The following is a 19,321-nucleotide window of genomic DNA, read 5'->3' as shown; positions in this document are numbered from 1 at the left end:
GGTAAATGCTGGGTTTGAAGAGGGGGATACATCGGTGCCACGATTTCACAACATTTTGACTCATTATATGAACATATTATATGTTGATGCAAGAAATTATCTTACAAATGTGCCTCACTCCATTTTAAACTCCTTTATTCAAAAATTTTTTGTATTTCATAGATCCTCAGAGGGCCACCACGCACTCAAATATATTTCATGGTGCGGGGCTTTATGCACCCTTTCGTCACTGGACCTGTTTTTTTAGTTAAGTGTAACATACATTTTAGTGTTATGACTAAAGTATAGGTATTCTAGAAGTACTTAGCTTTTTAGTTGACGCTAGTCGGGAGGGTAGAAACATAAATGTCCAACATGTTTCGCCCGTCTGTCTCACAGGGCTTTATCAAGGCTCCCTCTCCCGTTCAGTAACCACTTTCACCAACCACTGCGCCGTTTGACGAAATTTCGTCAAACGGCGCAGTGGTTGGTGAAAGTGGTTACTGAACGGGAGAGGGAGCCTTGATAAAGCCCTGTGAGACAGACGGGCGAAACATGTTGGACATTTATGTTTCTACCCTCCCGACTAGCGTCAACTAAAAAGCTAAGTACTTCTAGAATACCTATACTTTAGTCATAACACTAAAATGTATGTTACACTTAACTAAAAAAACAGGTCCAGTGACGAAAGGGTGCATAAAGCCCCGCACCATGAAATATATTTGAGTGCGTGGTGGCCCTCTGAGGATCTATGAAATACAAAAAATTTTTGAATAAAGGAGTTTAAAATGGAGTGAGGCATATTTGTAAGATAATTTCTTGCATTAACGGACTGAATTATGCAATAGTCTCCATTTAAGTTAATGAAGTGCTGAGATTTTCATATTATATGTTGTGCATCCTTGTATAATTTGATAATAAATATAATGCCTAAAATTAAAGAAGACCACAACTATATCTCTCAATGCCGCTCTCTCTTCTTAATAAATTACTTTAGTCAAACTATCAGGGCTTCAGAAGTGCTATTTGGTCACCACATGGCACGTCTGAAGCCCTGATAGTTTGACTAAAGTAATTTATTAAGAAGAGAGAGCGGCATTGAGAGATATAGTTGTGGTATTATGAATGGTTTACCAATGCCAGAGTATTGACTGAGGTTATAATGTGTAAAATTAAAGAGGAAACATATGAAGGACATAAAAAGGAAATGTAGGTTATAATTTTATCATAAAAATTAACAGCTGCACAGAGAATCTAACTTTAGTCTGTCTGAAATTTGGTGAATTCTGTTGTCAGTCATGTTTTGAAATTTAAAGATAGCTTCTGGTGTCAGAAGGGTGTTATTGACAACATCTAGCTCTCGTAAAGACTTCATGCTAGCTAGAACAATCAGAGTCTCTTCAGGGAAGTTGATGTTCCTAGATTTAAAACAAAAAAAAATATCATCTTTTCTATATGATACATAAAAAAGAAATCTGAGATGTGCAGCAGTACCAAAAATATTTATTACAAAGATTTCTGACTCACTCTGGTATCAAAGTACTAGAATAAGGTACAAAACACAGAATAATTACCCAGTTCAATGTTTCCCAATATGTAGTATACGAGATATGGGACAAGTGTCAAAGAGGATTATATTGGAACATAAGATATTAACCAGATTCACCAACCATATTCATCAATATTTCTATAGTCTTGTATCCACCCTCTTCCATCTTTCATATACCAGGAGAGGCAGGGAGAAAAATATTATGGTATGAAGGTAATTTCATAACAGGTTGCCTAGGGAAGAAGTCCAAATAGCCACCAATTTTGAGGCTATTTTATAATGACACATAGGTGCCTGCCTCTTGTAAAATTACCCTTACAAAATTGGCAACAATTAAAAGTACATGTACTTGCATATATCTACATCTATTCAGGAGATTGTGTAAAATGTATCAAGTTTAATTTTATTTTGATATACAGTACTGCCTATCTATCAGTCTAGGAGGTGTATGTACAAATTTTAAAAAAGCAAAACAAAGAAGGTCTAAAACAAAACAGAGATCCTTTTACTAAGGCACACTAGCCGTTTTAGCCGCGCTAAATATTAGCACACGCTAATGCGTCCATAGACTATAATGGACGTGTTAGCATTCAGTGCTATGATTTGAGTTTGTCGCAGCGTTTTTTCAGGATTGAGGTTTTTTTTGGACATTGTGCCAGGCAGCAGGAATTTTATAATACATACCCTCAGTAACCATTTTGGGTTGATTTTTTGCAATTTGGCTCCCTCTATTGGGCTACCTTTTACACCCCTGAGGAAGGCCTATTTGGCTGAAACACAGACCGTGTTGGGGTCCAGTATACATTTTATTACAAAGGACTTTCTATGCCTATCACATATGTGTACTTTTAATCTAAATTTGTTAAGAACATAAGAAGTGCCATCTCCGGATCAGACCTACGGTCCATCAAGTCCGGCGATCCGCACAAGCGGAGGCCCTCCCAGGTGTACACCTGGCATAATTTGTAGTCACCCATATCCTTCTATGCCCCTTATAAGGAGATGTGCATCTAGTTTGCTTTTAAATCCTAGGACGGTTGATTCCGCAATAACCTCGTCGGGGAGAGCATTCCAGGTGTCCACCACTCTCTGTGTGAAGGAGAACTTCAAATTCAAATTCAAAATTTCAAATTTATTAGGTTTTTATATACCGCCTATCAAGGTTATCTAAGCGGTTTTACAATCAGGTACTCAAGCATTTTCCCTATCTGTCCCGGTGGGCTCACAATCTACCTAACATACCTGGGGCTATGGAGGACTGAGTGACTTGCCCAGGGTCACAAGGAGCAGCGCAGGGTTTGAACCCACAACCCCAGGGTGCTGAGTCTGTAGCTCCAACCACTGCGCCACACACTCCTCCTGATATTCGTCCTGAACTTGTCCCCCCTCAGCTTCATTCTGTGTCCTCTTGTCCATATCAAATTGGACAATATAAATAGTTTTTTCTGCTCTATTTTGTCGATTCCTTTCAGTATTTTGAAGGTCTCGATCATATCCCCTCGCAGTCTCCTCTTCTCAAAGGAGAACAATCCCAGTCTCATAAGTCGATCCTCGTATTTCAGTTTCTCCATACCCATTACTAGCTTTGTTGCTCGCCTCTGCACCCTCTCCAGCATCCTTCTTTATAATAATAATAATAATAATAATAATAACTTTATTCTTATATACCGCCAGCAATCTTGCGACTTCTAGGCGGTTTACAATAAGAGAAACTGTAAATACAATAAAGGGAAACTGTACATACGACGAATTAAAGAGTATAGCAGTGTACATCTGATAACATTAATACTGTTAACTACAGTTAGTGTGCTGCAAGGCCGGGAGGTGCCAAGCTATTTATACAGAAGTAGAAATAATCCGTAGATTGAATGGAGTGTTCATAGTTAGTGATTAGGGGTTAGGGTTACCAGTTTACAGGTTCAAGTATGTGATAATGTTACGAGGGGGGCTGATGTTCCGGTTCGTTACCTAGGTATTTCAAGAATAGGTAAGTTTTTAGGTGTTTCCTGAATTCTTCATAGTTGTTTGTGTGCGTAATTAGTTTTTCTAGGTCTTTACTCCATATGGCTGCTTGATACGATAGCAGTTGTTGATGGTGTCTCTTATATTTGCACCCTCTAGCTGGTGGGGAGACAAATTTCATGTGTGTTTTTCTTTCATGTCTGTTGGTTGGGAATGAGAAGAGGTCTGTAATGTATTTTGGGGCTAGACCATTTAAAACTTTGAAGCAGAGACATCCTAGCTTGAACTTCGTGCGTGCCTCCATCGGCAGCCAGTGTAGGAGTCGGTAGGAAGGAGTTATGTGATCGGACTTCTTCAGCCCGAAAATCATCCTGACTGCTGCGTTTTGTATCAGTTGTAGTCTTTGCATTTGCTTCTGGGGGATTGTCAGATGGGTGATGTTGCAATAATCCAGGTGGTTTAGTATTAGTGATTGTACTAGAATTCTGAAAGCAGAGGTGTGGAAGTACGCCTTAATGGACCTAAGTTTCCAGAGGGTGAAAAACCCTTTTTTGATTAGGGAGTCTATGTGGTCTTTCATGGTTAGACCTTGGTCTAGTATTACTCCTAGAATCTTCATCGTTTGTTGAATGGGGTAGTTCAGATTGTTAATGTGTAATGATATTGTCGTGTTATGTGCGTGTGGCAAGGCTATGAAGAATTTAGTTTTATCTGAATTGAGCTTCAGTTTGAAATCTGTGGTCCATTGTTCCATCGTGTTTAGCGCTTCAGTTGCTGTGGGGGTGATTTCGGAGGGAGACGCAGTAAACGGGATTATGATTGTGAAGTCGTCTGCATAGCTGAATACTTTTATGCCTTGCTGGGTTAGCTGCGTACCTAGTGAAGCTATATAGACGTTGAAGAGTAGTGGGGATAGTGGGGACCCCTGTGGCACGCCTGATGGGTTTCTCCATGTTTTAGAGAGATTGCAATTGAAGCGAACTTGATAGGTGCGGGTTGTAAGGAATCCTCTGAACCAGTCCAGCACTTCGCCTCCGATGCCGATTGAATCTAAACATTGTAGTAATTTTTTGTGATCCACCAAGTCGAAGGCCGAGCTCATGTCGAATTGCATCACTAAGGCTTTGTGGCCCTTGCTGAATAAGTTACGGAGGTATTCTAAGATTGCAGCAATCACCGTCTCAGTACTAAACAGAGGTCTGAAGCCCGACTGGGTTTCATGTAGCAGTGAGAACCGATCTAGGTAGTCCATCAGTTGGGTTTGTACCAAACCTTTCATTATTTTTACGAAAAATGGGATGGATGCTACTGGTCTGTAGTTGGTTGTTGATGTTAGGGGTAGTTTACGGTTTTTTGGGATTGGGGTGATTATAATGTGACCATTATTTGATAGGAATTTTCCGTTTTTGAAATTGTTGGACATATGAGTCCATAGTGTTATTTTAAAGTCTAAAGGGGCTGCTTTCATTATGTTGGGGGGACAGGGATCTAAGATGCAGTTTGATTTAGTATATTTGTTGTAGAGTTTTATGAAGTTTTTCCATTTTAGGTCCTGAAAGGAGTTCCAATACATGTCCACTGGTATTTCATTTTCATGTATGTTGGCTATTTGCTGTTCATCTGTGTTGTTTTTTGGGCAGTTGTTCCTTAGGTTCACAATTTTTGAGTCGAAGTGTTGTGCTAGATCGTCTGCTGATGGAAGTTTTATGTCGTGTGTTGCTTGACTGTGGCGTGTGGTGTCGAATAAATTTTTAACTAGATTGAACAGTTCATGGGTGTTGATTCCTTTTGAACTTGTGTTGGATATATGTATTTTGGATGAGTAAAATGTTTTCCTTTTTTCTTTTATCAGTTGTTTATATTCCTTTATGTTTGATCTCCAATTCTTTAGGTTGGGAGACCAATGTTGGACGCAGTATTCCAAGTGGGATCTGACCATTGCTCTATAAAGCGGCATTATAACCCTCTCCGATCTATTTGTGATTCCCTTCTTTATCATGCCCGACATTCTATTTGCTTTCTTTGCTGCCGCCGCACATTGTGCTGACGGCTTCAGGGTCCTATCTATCAGTACACCCAGGTCCTTTTCTTGTTCGCTCTTAACCAGAGTTGCTCCTGACATTCTATACTCGTGTTCCTTATTCTTACTGCCTAAATGCATTACTTTGCATTTCTCCACGTTGAACTTCATCTGCCATTTCTCTGCCCATTTCTCTAACTGATACAAATCGCTCTGGAGTTCTTCGCTATCTTTCTGTGATCTGATTGCCCGGCATAGCTTTGTGTCGTCTGCAAACTTGATGATCTCACTGGATGTTCCTTCTTCCAGGTCATTGATATAAATATTAAATAAGATTGGCCCAAGTACCGAGCCCTGGGGTGCACCACTAGTCACTTTCTCCCAGTCAGAGAATTTCCCATTTATGCCCACTCTCTGCTTTCTGTTTCCAGCCATTTGCCTATCCATCTTTGTATATCTCCCTTATTCCATGGCTTTGTAGTTTCCTGAGAAGTCTTTCGTGTGAAACTTTGTTGAACGCTTTCTGGAAGTCCAAGTATATTATATCCACCGGCTTTCCACTATCAATTTGTTCGTTCACAGTCTCAAAAAATTGAAGTAAATTCATTAAACATGATTTCCCTTTCCTGAAGCCATGCTGACTGGGTTTCATCAAGTCGTGTGTATCCTAGTGCCGGACTATGCTATCCTTGATGAGTGCTTCAACCATCTTTCCAGGGATAATCGTGTCGGGGGGTGGGGGGGGTCGGAAAGTGGCCGGGGGGGCGCCAGTTCGAGGCAGGGGGGGTGCCGGATCGCAAGGGGGGGTGCCTGATCGCAGGGGGGCCTTCGAGGGGAGCAATGCCGGTTCTCGGGGGGGGGGGGGGGGAAACGCATCAAAGCGAGTTTCCATTATTTCCTATGGGGAAACTCGCTTTGATAAACGAGCATTTTGGATTACGAGCATGCTCCTGGAACGGATTATGCTCGTAATCCAAGGTACCACTGTATATATATATAAAAAGTTTGCCTATATCTTCATAAAAGCAACACTGTTTGAAAGAGAACATTTTACTCTTATAAACATACCTTTTGATTTTGCAATATCACGGTCATAAATGTACAAATTTACTGCCAGAAGAACTAACAAATTGATTCTGGAAGAGATCAAATTGGCTATGTCATGCAAAACCCAAATGATGAAGTTACAACTGTCTTATTTTGGTCATACAATCAGAAGAAAGAGATCACTGGAGAAGGGCATCATGTTTAAGAAGATCGAAGGAATGAGGGCGACCTGCAATCAGATGGCTGAACACATTGAAAGCAACCATGGAGATGATGCTTGAGGACCTTTCCAGACTAGCACAAAACCGATTTCTTTTTAAATCTGCAATTCATCAAGTCGCTAGGACTTGAGCACAAGTCGATGGCACCTAACAACCACCTCAAAGTTAGAAATGCTTAGGAGCATGGACTTGCATTTATGCTCGATAATTTGAATAGCTTCAGCAAAGGAAGATCTTGCTTGACAAACTTGCTGCACTTCTTCGAGGGAGCAAACAGGCAGATAGACAAAGGTGACCTGGACGACATTGTATATCTAGATTTTCAGAAGATGTTCGACAAGGTCCCGCATGAACGACTACTTCGAAAAATAGCGAGCAATCAAATCGAGGGTGAAATACTCACATGGATTAAAAACTGGCTGACAGATAGGAAACAGAGTGGAGGGTAAATGGACAATACTTGGACTGGAAAAGCGTCACGAGTGGAATGTCGCAAGGTTCGATGCTTGGACCAGTGCTCTTCAACATATTTATAAACAACGTGGAAATTGTACGACGAGTGAGGTGATTAAATTTGCAGACGATACGAAGTTATTCAGAGTAGTGAAGACACAGAAGGATTGTGAAGACCTGCAACGTGACAAACATGCTCGAGAAATGGGCTGCGACATGGCAAATAAGGTTTAACGTGGATAAGTATAAGGTGATGCATGTCAGTAACAAAAATCTTATACACGAATACAGGATGTCCGGTGCAAAACTCGGAGACACCCCTCAGGAAAGAGAGTTGGGGGTACTGGTCAACAAGTCAATGAAGTCGTCCGCGCAATGCGCGGCGGTAGCAAAAAGGGTGAACAGAATGCTAGGAATGATTAAGAAGGGGATCACAAACAGATCAGAAAAGGTTGCCATGCCGCTCTACCAGACCATGGTACACCCCCAACCGGAATACTGTGTCCAGCACAGGTCGCCGTACATGAAGACGGACACAATACTACTCGAAAGGGTTTAGAGAAGAGCGCTGGTTAAGGGGCTGGAGGAGTTGCCGTACAGTGAGAGATTAGAGAAACTGGGACTCTTCTCCCTTGAAAAGAGGAGACTGAGAGGGGACATGATCGAAACATTCAAGATAATGAAGGGAATAGATTTAGTAGATACAGATAGGTTGTTCACCCTCTCCAAGATAGAGAGAATGAGAGAGCATTCTCTAAAGTTAAAAGGGGAAAGATTCCGTACAAATGTAATGAAGTTCTTCTTCATCTAGAGAGTGGTAGGAAACTGGAACGCTCTTCCAGAGGCTGTTATAGGGGAAAACACCCTCCAGGGATTCAAGACAAAGTTAGACAAGTTCCTGCTGAGCCAGAACGTACGCAGGTAAGGCTAGTCTCAGTTAGGGCACTGGTTTTTGACCTAAGGGCCGCCGCGGGAGCGGACTGCTGGGCACGATGGACCATGGTCTCACCCAGCAGTGGCAATTCTTATATGCTTAAGAATACCACTGTATTTCTGCTTTATGCTTGTCAAAGATTTCTAAAAGTTCTACAGTATTGTTATAAAATGTGTTTTTCTGGCGTGAGTTTAATGATTGGCATTATATTTTGTGCTTAATTTGCTATTCATTCTCCAGTGAAGGCAGTGCTAGGTTTATCAGTTGGCTGCTGTGTATAACGTTTATGTACTATTTGTATTTTCCAGGAGTTACAATAGGTTTTATACTCAGAATTGATAGGCTTAAGTAGCCCTTCTTGAACCCATTATTACCAATCATTTTAGACATTTGTTTATTGCTTTGTCTCCATTTGCATGCTTTAGTCAGGTATATTTAAAATTTTTGAAACTGTGCCAAGATTTCCAATTCAGATTGTGTTCTTTGATTTTTAGGTTATAGATCTCAGACTTTGAAGAGGATATAACTTTTCCCCCCTGCGTTGAAAAGATTTGAGTATTTTACTATCATGAGCAGAAGCTACTGATCAGACAGTCAGGAGCAAAGCTAGATCAAGTATCCCAAGTCTTCTTTCATCATGAAGCTCTTTTCCTCACTGAATACGAGTCTTTACAGCAGAAATTCTGTAACCCTTTGGCAAGATAAACCATGATGCTGTGCCTCTCACTGCGAGAGGCACATCCTGTAGGCACATCTCCTTCCCTGCTGTCACCCCACACTGGCGGCTCAGGGTTTGTCTGGAGGGCCTTCGCGCATATGTGGATGTCAACATGATGACGTCGCATACTTCCAGGTGTCTCGAGCCATGGCCACTATGTTTAGTGTGCCGCAGCTCAACAAAGTTTGCAGGACACTGCCTTAATGTAAACAGGCTTGGAATCTTGTAGAAAAGAAACCCATCCGTGACTGTTGTTGCATGGCTATTGGGTGTGGCCCTTATGGCGATGGAGATACCGGTTTGCTCATTTGGAAACCAGTAGTGGCAAAGCCACTAGGGACCAATGCAACACCTATTTCATATACATTTTCTAGCCTTGTGACATGTGTATATCATGGGCCTATAGGGTAGTCAATGCTATACAATTACTTATAGTAAAATGCTCAGGTGTCTAGGGGTTTAGCACTGCAACACATTGCCCCAGGGAACAGCTTTTACTTGGTTACTCGCTTGGCAACACAGTCCACCCGGCTAAGTAAAATAGATTTTTTTAATTTGTACTACTCGCCACAATCAAGAAAACTCATACATGTATACAGGGGAATGCACAGCTTAGTTACATATATACATATTCATAGATGAACACAAAACTGAACAATTGTGCCCAAATAATAATTCTGTGATACAGACTATGCATAAGAAACTAGGTCACTCAGAGAAAGGCAACAAAGCTAGGATAATACTGAACTATGCACCAATCTCATAAAACTACTCACGGCAAGAATACTGCCAACTATTTTTCTAACCCATAGAAGGTATGCCTGCTCACCATTTACAAGGAGAGGCTTCTCGAACATGATGCTCTCTCTCCTGGGTAGGGAGCAGGTCTTCATAGTCTTGTGGGGCTTAGACTGATTACAGCACTCTGCGGGTATCAGTTCTTGAAAAGATGAAGCCAGAACAAACAGCTGTCAGTCCTTTGATTACCAGAGATGAAGTTGTGCTCTGGCTGGGTACAGTCTCACACTTAAGTCTCTCTCTCTAGTTTAGGAAAGTACAAGGAGATTGTTCATGGAACCTTGTTTCAGGACAACTCAAAGGCACATAAGTCAACAGACACTTTTCTCCTGACTGCCTTAGTCTCTTCACTCCACTCTTCCCTCCAGCACACAACGATGTTACCTACTTAGACTCCTCATGAATTCTGTCCGGATACCAACCAAGCCCTTTGATCTTCTTTCTTCTCCTTCCCACCACTGTCTCTGGTCAATAGGTGTACCCAGGCCATCTGCTGGTCAAATACCAACACATCCAGCAGTCTCTGGCTAATGTCTGAAGTCAACATAAATCACCTAAGAGAGATAAGGGTGCCGAGTGCTGGCATTTACAGTCCTAAGTTGGAGACTCATCTCACATCCCTCTGGAAGTGAGGGACCCCATTAGGTAGATGGCCTGGCTAAAAGACAAGCAATATGTACAATTCCAAGATGCTGACAGTGGTGTAGAATAGGCATAGCACTCAACTTCTGACCAAATCAAGGAAGTGAGCAAGTGCTGAGGGCATGGAACCCTGAGCTCCACAGATCTTCAGCAGACCGGCTGAACAGGTCCCTGAAGTATACACCAGCCAACTGCAGACAGAAAAGTCTGCTCCTTTCCAAGCAGGCAGAGAAGACCCTTTTTAGAGGGTACTCTAGCACCACAAACAAATCAGTAAAAACATTGTAAAATTAAAAGAAACAAGAGCCAATCAGTAAGACACCTTCATGCTTGCTTGCAGAAGGAAGAACTGATGGTGGCAGCCCAGCCCAGGGAGAAGGAAGAGGAGTGAAAAGCTGTGATTTGACATTTTCTACACAGTGCTCACAAGCACATATGGATAACTCTATGGTCCAGCATACCATCCCTATTGTACTGGAATATACATTAGCCACTCCTACCTGAGATAGAGTTTTGTCAGTAGTGGGCATCTTACAGGCAACTTTGTCAAACAAAATACATCAAATCCATGCGAGAAGCTCAAGTCCAAATATTTTAAGTTTCTGGCACAAAGAAAAAGTTGATGAAGAGTTTCATTGTTAATCCGAGTTCTTATGGCACAGAATTTTTCCAGTCTAGGAGGTATGTAACAAAGATCTAAAGAACTAAAATCTGTAAAATGAAAAACAAACAAAAAAAAAAAGACATGACCTCTTAGGGCTAAAATAAACTTCCAGAACCAACATGGATACATACATTTACATCTGCACCAAACATTGGTGTAAGCTGTGTCTGTGTACTCATGTATTAAGTATGGTCAAGTGATACATGGAAAGTTATTTAACACAATAGCCCCAGGTACGTTAGATAAATTGTGAGCCCACTGGGACAGATAGGGAAAATGCTTGAGTACCTGATTGTAAAACCACTTAGATAACCTTGATAGGCGGTATATAAAATCCTAATAAACTTGAAACTATAAGAGGTTACTGCTCTTCCCATCCCCCATATATCCACATTGTATCTGGCAATGAAGATAGGTTTTTAGTAATGAGAGAGAAGCTAAAGCTACTAAGGGTGGATGGATGGTGCACCCATCCACCTACACCCAGAAGCTGCAGCCTTAGAATCTCTCCATTGTCAACCTGCTCCCACCCCTCCCTACTGCTAGTCTTTACACTCCCAGCAACCACAGCCTAAAGCCACGCATCAACTACACAGCCATCCTAGCAGCAGCCTTGGCATCACATCTCTGCCTCTAAACAGTGGACTTTCTGAACCTCTCCTCACCCCAAACAGTAGCCTGTCTCAATCCCGTTTTCCACTCCTCCCCAAAGAACAGGATTCTTTAAAAATTTAAAATCGATCCTACCAACATGGTTGTTGGAGAATGATGTCATCAGTAGAAATGCTTATAGGCTGATTCTGCAGTTGCTAGCACTCCATATACTCTCCTCATTAAGGTGGATCTATGTGAGCTACCTTCCCCCCCTCTCCCTCCACACAGCACATAAACATGCAACTCCCTCAATCCCACCTCACAGCTCTGGCCTGTTAAGGATGAGATGAGCTGCTGTTTCATCAGGCCTTATTCTCCTCCTCTGCCGCTTTAGCATTAAATGCTAACTTTGAACTACATAGTTCAAATTTTATTCAGTATTAGTAGAAGTGGAGGCTGTGGCCTGTCTCATAGCTGCTCTTCTTTCCTGCGCCAGCCAGGGAATGTGTGTGTGGTACTGATAGCTGCTTTCCACAGCCTGACAGAGCTGCCCATTATTTTCTGGCTACAAAACATAGGCTTCAGAGCCTTTTTTTGTTTTAAGCTGACACAGCCCTGCCTTAATGGTCAGATGTGGTACTCATTTACCGCCACACTGTTCCAAACCACAGAGGTAAACAAAAAACTGAATAAAAGATGAGCTTTAAAACATTTCAGAAGCATTGAGAGCAACAGTATACATGTATATTGTTTTAAAATATGTTTTGCAATTTGCCTATGATAAAATAGTTTTAAAAATCAATTTAAAAAAAGACAACACACAAATTCTCTTTAGTTCACATTAATAGTAAGTTCCCTGGTTTTTTGTAAGCAGAAATTTCCTTATACTCCCTTTACCACAGGTCATCTTCCATTTGATTTCAAAAGATCATGATTATGGATTTGATACAACTGAACTATAGTCACAGGCAAAGATGCAAGCTATAGGGCTATGATAGAAAAATAAGTAATAATAAAACAACCTTACCTGCAAAGTTTACTTCTGTCAAATTAGGAAGTTTCTTTAACATGATGTTCAAGAATGCCATGCCTTTGTTTTTGTAATTGTGCAGGCTAATGGTCTGAAGACTAAACAGTTGATCTAATGCATTTTCTGTAAGATCTGAATGGTCAAAGTAGATCAGTTCCAATTTCTGGAGCTGTAGTTGAGTATGGGACAGATCTGGGAGTGTAAGAGAAAGCAAAGGAAAATGGTATTGAAAAAAGAACAGAGAAGACAAATGCTGTCATCTAATCTTCTAATAAAACAATAAGGGGTGAAAACTATGCTATATGCAATACCTTTTCATTAGGGTCATATTTGTTCAGATTTAGGGCTTCTTTTACAAAGCTCCTATTGCAAATGCACCGAGCCCACAGAATTGAATGGACTTCGGTGCATTTGGTGTGGGGGAAATCAAATTTTAAAATATATAAATCATAAGAACATAAGAATAGCCTTATGAAGTGGCAATGACTGGAAGGTAAACTCTTACCAAAGGGAGGTTTTTCAACCTTCCCTTCAGAGTTTCACATCTCTGAGCATTTTATACATACTTTTTTGATCACACTCTATAGGCTGGTTACCTTTAAGAGGTCAGTTGCACTCTATATTAATTGCAACCTCTTTCTGACCTTGATCTTATATTTAGTATCCCTGAATTCACTAAAGGAAATTAATTTGCATCCATCTTTGGCATTAACTTAACTTTCAATTTTTCATTCTTCTGCTTTCTTCTCAAAATCTACGTTTCCATGTCTTACCTTCCCTTACTATCTCTCTCTTTCCTTCCATCCCTATTACTATGGTCTGACATCTCTCTCCTTCCTTCCTCCCCAGTGTAACATTTCTCTTTCCCTTCCTCCTTTCTGCCCCCTGCAGTCCATCTCCCTTCCTCCTTTCTGGTCCCCCTCCCAGTCCAACACTTCTCTCTCCTTTCCACCAATCCAACATTTTTTTCTCTCTTCCTCCTGCATTCTTCTTCTCCTTGGTCTTCCTTCCCTCAACCAAACATCTCTCTCTATCTCCCTCCATGAGTCCAACTTTTCACTCCCTGCCCTCTCCCCTTTCCCCAGTGTAACATTTCTCCTTTCTGCCCTCCCCATCCATCTTGCCCTCTCCACGAGTCCAACACTTTCTGTCTTCTGCATGGTTTTTCTCTCTGTCCTTGCCTCTTCCCTCAGTGGCATCCCTCCTTCTCACCCCCCCAACCCAACATGCTCTCTCCCCATGCACCATCTCACCCTCCCCTCCAGTGTGTTGCACCTTAAATTTCCCTCCCTTTCTGCCAGGTCCATCAGTACCCTTTCTCCCTTCCCTGCTCCCCTTATTCAGCAGTATCTCTTCCCTGCTCCCTTTGTCCAGCAGTACCCCTTCTCCCTTCCTTCCTACCCTCCTACCCTGTCCAGCAATACCTGTATTTTGCAGCTGCGGTCTTGTACGCAATCTCGCACACTCGGCAGGAAGAGAGGCTCCGGTGCCGGCTGGCTTGCAACTTCCTGCAGCCGTCACGTATGCCGGGACTCCTGCCTTTGCATACGCGACGGCAGCAGGAAGTTGCAAGTCAGCTGACGCTGGTGCCTCTCTTTCTGCCCAGAGTGCAAGATTGTGTACAAGACCATGGGCCACAAAATAGCACCCGGGGGGGGGGGGGGACGCATGCGGCTCGCAGGCCATGAGTTTGAGACCGCTGAGCTATGCTATCCACTCTTACTACAACCTCTAGCAATGAGTTCCAGAGCTTTAACTATTCTCAGAGTGAAAAAAATATTTCCTCTTATTGGTTTTAAAAGTATTTCCCTGTAATTTTATATAAACTGTACAAGGTAATGTACAAGAACCTATTTTAAAAAATAATTCTTTCATTGGGTTTGAAATAATAAAATCAGTAACACATTACTTTAAAAAATGGTTCTAGCTAAATTCCAAATAGCATAACAAAATGTCAAGCAACCCAAATGTTATCAGTACAAACTCCTAAGCTTGTACAAGTTCTCTAATAGCTATATAAACCGTTTCAAATCTAACGGCTTATTTACTAAGCTGTCAATTGTTAAACACAGCAACTAACAATTACCAGCAATCAATACATAGATGTTCACTTTTGAAAGGACATCCAAGTCAGAATATAGCCTGTTTGAAAATGCATAAGATTAAAGTCCATGTGCTGGAAATGTCCAACATGAACATCCATTTTTACAAACTGAAACATCCAAATTTTAAACATGGAAAAACAAAGGACATGGTGGACATCTGTTAAGCAGCATTCTTAGAAAGTGGACACACATACAGAGCAGAGGGTCAGCAGCCTAGTAGTTAGTAAAGTGGACTGTAAACTAAGGGTCCTAGGTTTAAATCCTACTTTAAACTTGCTTTTGTATTTATGAGCCTTCCAGGAACAGAAAAATACCTACTGTACATGAAATAGCTTTCAAGTTTGCAGGTGTCACATTTAGATATAGCAGAAATTTTTCAATTTCTGGAGGGCTTACAATTTAAGAGTTGAAGTAGGATTTGAACCCGAGTCCCTTGGTTTACAGTCCACTGCACTAACCACTAGGCCTGTGTTTCTCAACTTCTCCAATGCTTCGTCAGGGAATCAGCATAAACACTTGACAGTGGAGATCGGAGCTACTCTGGACTCCTCATGTGACACCAACCAAATACCATCAATTCTATTGACCTGATAAAACATTGGGCAAATCGGGCCAGTTGGAATCAGGATGCCTTAACCAAAAACCTAAACTTTTTTTACAGTACAGGTTGGGTTTTTTAAGACCTATGATTACAGTGATGTTTTGTTCAAATGACCAGCTCCGGCTGTTTTGAAATAATGATCTTATCCGGATATACGGAATCAGAAATTCATAACAATTCTTTTGATGAATGATTATAGGTTTTTTTTGTCTAGTTGTTAAGTTTGGACTACATATCATTTCTACAGACCATGCTTAGCTATCCAAAGTCTTCCAGAATCTTCATGAGACACCATAACAAAAGTTGAAATCACCAACAGCCCTCTCATTTACATAACAGAACTTTTTTGAAGAAATGTAATTCTTAACTCAAAAGACAAATTATACCAAGGCTTCAGATAACTGAAACTTTACCTCCTTCTCGAATGTCTACAGCTTCTGGCAAGGTGAAACATTCTGACAAACTCCATGTATTTTTTAAGCGAACAGTAAAAGAAAGTTCTCGGAGTTTAGGTAAGTGGAACAAAGCACACTGTATACCCACTGTATTCAAAAATCCATATTTGGCATGAAGAGACAAAAAGAACAAGTTCTTCAAACAGGCAACTGTAGTCAGTGGTACACCATCAAAATATTTGATATTGCACAAAGACAAGTGAGTAAGCTGATTATAGCGTACAGCTTCCTTGAATATATGACTGTCCAGTAATCCAGAGCAGTCTTTCAAATGCAATTTCTGTAGATTAGTTAAAGGATGCAAAAATGTTAATATTTCTTGAGTTAAGCAGGAATCTACAGTTAGATTCAGAATGCCAGGCAAAGAAGTAGTCAGCTTTTTCCACTGTTTTATTTTCATCTTTTTCACATCTATGGAGTATATCTTTCGATTCCGAAGCATTTCCCAGAAATCCTCATTCAAAGGAGCAATGTTTCCCAGGACAATGGTGGATTTTTTCCATAGATTAGGATGATCAATTAATGTCTTAAAATATCTGCATGTAGCACGCACACTGGCCTTCTCAACAGGAGAAAAATACATAAATATCTCCATCCACACCTCTTGTGGCAAATGAAGCCTTTGGACAACAGGCAACATTACTACTGGCTGGCTCTTGTTGATGAATCTTAACTTCAAGTCCGCTACATCATTATAAAAACAAAACAAATAGCAAAATTAACTGTCATTTCATCAACAGGATCAAGGATCATTTTATCACCAGGTCAAAAGAAGTGACTAATGACTAGTGTGGTTATAAGAAAGAAGGAAGATGATGGACAGTAAAGCCACTGGCTAAATTTGTTCCCAGTTTCCCCAAGTTTAAAAAGTGTTTTTCCCTAAACTAAATTTTTTTAAAAAAACAACCCATCTTCATAATTTTGTTGCTGTAATCCATTTTCCTCTTCACAGCAAAGGTTGACGCCAACGTGCAGAAGTGATTTTGCACAAGTGGACTTTACATGAAAAGTAGTGAAAAATACACCACCAAAATATCATATTTTCTGCACAGTCACTATTGCAAAATGACTTTACAAGAGCAGGCTTCGCAGTAATAAACTGTTGTACATAATCTCCCACATACAATAATTTAAATTCCACTTTAAAGAGCTGCTGCTATGTATAACCATGTGAAACAGTAGAGTAGCACATTAGTGTTAAATTTTGCAAAATGAATGCAGCTTTCCAGATTCATTTCTGTTTAAATAATATCACCACCTCAAATTACCATAATTTTTCTTTCTGTATACCCCTGAGTTGGTGTTGCATGGTGGCAGCTTTAAAGGAGTGGCACTCAGGTGTTTCCCCCCTCCCCCCCCGAATGCCTCAAATTCCAGGTGTGTCAACGTCCACCTAACAATCCCTCCACAGCACAGGGCTCAAAATTTGAAATAAAATAAAAATAATTCCAGGTGCCCTAAATCCTATCCTTATTAAAAAAATCTGTGCACCACTGTGTCCCCTCCCAATCAGCTGCATTACCACACAGTTAAAAATCTGACAGGGAACAGAAGTGATTTCCATTTACTTCTGCACTGGTGTCAACAACTGGGAATCATTCCTCCCTTGTGTCAGAATTACAGCCTCTTAAGGTCAATTGATTAAGGAGGACTTTTTCCTTTTCATCAAGATTTCCAGCCAGAGAATCAACATGCAATGACATGGCTGAGAGAGAAAAAGAGGTAGGAATAATAAGCCTCCACAGCCAAAAAAAAAAAAACCAACCCTCTGAAAAGCTAGATAGTAGCAATGCTATATCCCAAAAGAAGCATCACTTATGCTTCAGTATACCCTGTTTATGCACATAAGCATTCTCTAGTGGAAAACATGAACAGGACTTCTACCCTTCACATAGGGTTCAATATTCAAAAGGAATTTAACTGAATAGGAAGAATCCTACCTGGTTAAATCCAGATAGCTAGCTTTCAAGCTGATGATATTCAGTGACACTTGATAGTACTTTTGAATAAAAGCTGAACTATGGCACTATCTGGGAGTGGAGTCAGAGCAGCACTAGGACTTACCCAGTTAGCAGCAATATTAATACTGCTAACCAGCTAAGTGCCAGATAAAAGTTAGTTCAAAAAAACAAACAAACCAACCAAAAGGGCTGTTCTAACTTTATCCAGAACTTACCCTAGTAGCCAGGTAAGTCATAGCAACTGCACATAGCCAGATATTCAGTGCTGTGCACTAAATACTGACCTGATAGTTTCTTTATGCTATTAAAGGGGTATTTTGAAGTGGTGGTGTGTCATATCCTGTTCTTTGTTTCAATTACTTATTTCTGTTCTGTGAGTTCTAGCATTGTTAAGTCTACAATCATACATGAAATTGCTGCATCCTAGTCTTCCTTGTTCAGAAAATAATATTTAGACCACACACAAGAAGCTTCCTTGTATGCTACACAAAACTATGTATATACAACAAGCAATGAAAATAGCACGCAGGTGCAAATACAAGCATGTATAACAGTGGTCTCAAACTTGTGGCCCAAAAGTAAAATAAAACCGTTTCTTGATCATATATGTCTCTTTAGCTATAAATTACAATATTATTAAGACTTAGCCAAAAGGAAAGCTTTATAAACTATAAAGAGTTTTACCTCACGCAAAATTGTCATTTCTTTCATAAGACATTAACTAATTTTTTCTGAGGCCCTCCAAGTACCTACAAATCCAAAATGTGGCCCTGCAAATGGTTTGAGTTTGAGACCACTGATGTATAATAACATAGATAAAAGCCTGAACTATGATTCAAGCAAGACTACTAACTTTCATAAATTAAAACACCTTTTCTCAGGTCAAATAAGAATGAAAAAAATATATGTTGTCAACTGGGCTGTAGGACCCTCCTAGAATACAAATATAAAGGGATAAAAATTGGTCTCAGTCCTAAGTCATTGGCGGTGACAAAAAGGGAACAAGATTGACACATCTATAGTTTGGTAGACTCCTGATCCGCACTTTATTCTTTATTTAGGGGAATAATGGCAGCTAGAGCTGCCCGAATTGACGTTATTTTAAATACATACACATCGGGGTTAGCTTTTAAGGAATAATGTATAACGTTCTCTCTCACGGTTAATAAGTCAGAAAACACGCTTTGAGCTGCTTTTTTTCAGTGCCTTCGGAGGCGCGAAAAATCAGTTCGGTTAAAAGGAAGACGAATAATTTGAACATAATATACGACCTCTCCCCCCTCCTTTATTTATTTATTTACAAAACCGCGAATGCCGGCGCGCCAAATGCTGTGCAGAAGGTAACATAATATTAAATGAACTCTTAAAACTGAAGTCAACCTGTAAAGAACCTTAGGCAAAATCCTACCATAGTTGCTCTGCCACTAGCAGAAACAGAATTTAAAGCCATAATTAAAATACATAACCGAAGGGTTCGAACAACACATGCAAGAACCCAGTTCCTCCAAACAGTTTTCACGGCTAAGTTCTGGGTGGAGCCTAAAACCCTGATTGGCTCAGGCACCTTCCCGGTGCATCCTGGGATGGG

At 40.6% G+C, this 19,321-nt stretch overlaps 1 protein-coding gene across 3 annotated transcripts; it reads right to left on the bottom strand.

Moving 5' to 3' along the window:
• Window positions 1-1,047: 1,047 nt before the first annotated feature.
• On the bottom strand, window positions 1,048-19,294 carry LOC117363409. Of its 3 annotated transcripts, XR_004540049.1 has the most exons (6): window positions 19,142-19,294; window positions 15,731-16,456; window positions 12,609-12,803; window positions 10,824-11,034; window positions 9,713-9,924; window positions 1,263-1,397 (listed from the first exon to the last, which is right to left on the bottom strand). XR_004540049.1 is itself a non-coding variant. In XM_033951069.1 (5 exons), exons 2-5 carry the CDS (start codon window positions 16,410-16,412, stop codon window positions 1,214-1,216), a joined length of 1,272 nt encoding a protein of 423 aa, XP_033806960.1. In that variant the 5' UTR covers window positions 16,413-16,456; window positions 19,142-19,294; the 3' UTR covers window positions 1,048-1,213. The 3 variants fall into 3 exon arrangements, 2 of the variants coding, with proteins under 2 accessions (XP_033806960.1, XP_033806961.1); XM_033951069.1 differs by lacking the exon at window positions 9,713-9,924 and having other exon boundaries at window positions 1,048-1,397; XM_033951070.1 differs by lacking the exon at window positions 1,263-1,397 and having other exon boundaries at window positions 9,416-9,924.
• Window positions 19,295-19,321: the final 27 nt, after the last annotated feature.

Source organism: Geotrypetes seraphini, chromosome 7 (genome assembly GCF_902459505.1).
Source record: "Geotrypetes seraphini chromosome 7, aGeoSer1.1, whole genome shotgun sequence".
Classification (NCBI taxonomy): Eukaryota; Metazoa; Chordata; class Amphibia; order Gymnophiona; family Dermophiidae; genus Geotrypetes; species Geotrypetes seraphini.
Note: the sequence above shows the minus strand (reverse complement) of the source record. Positions and strands in the feature narration are given on the sequence as shown.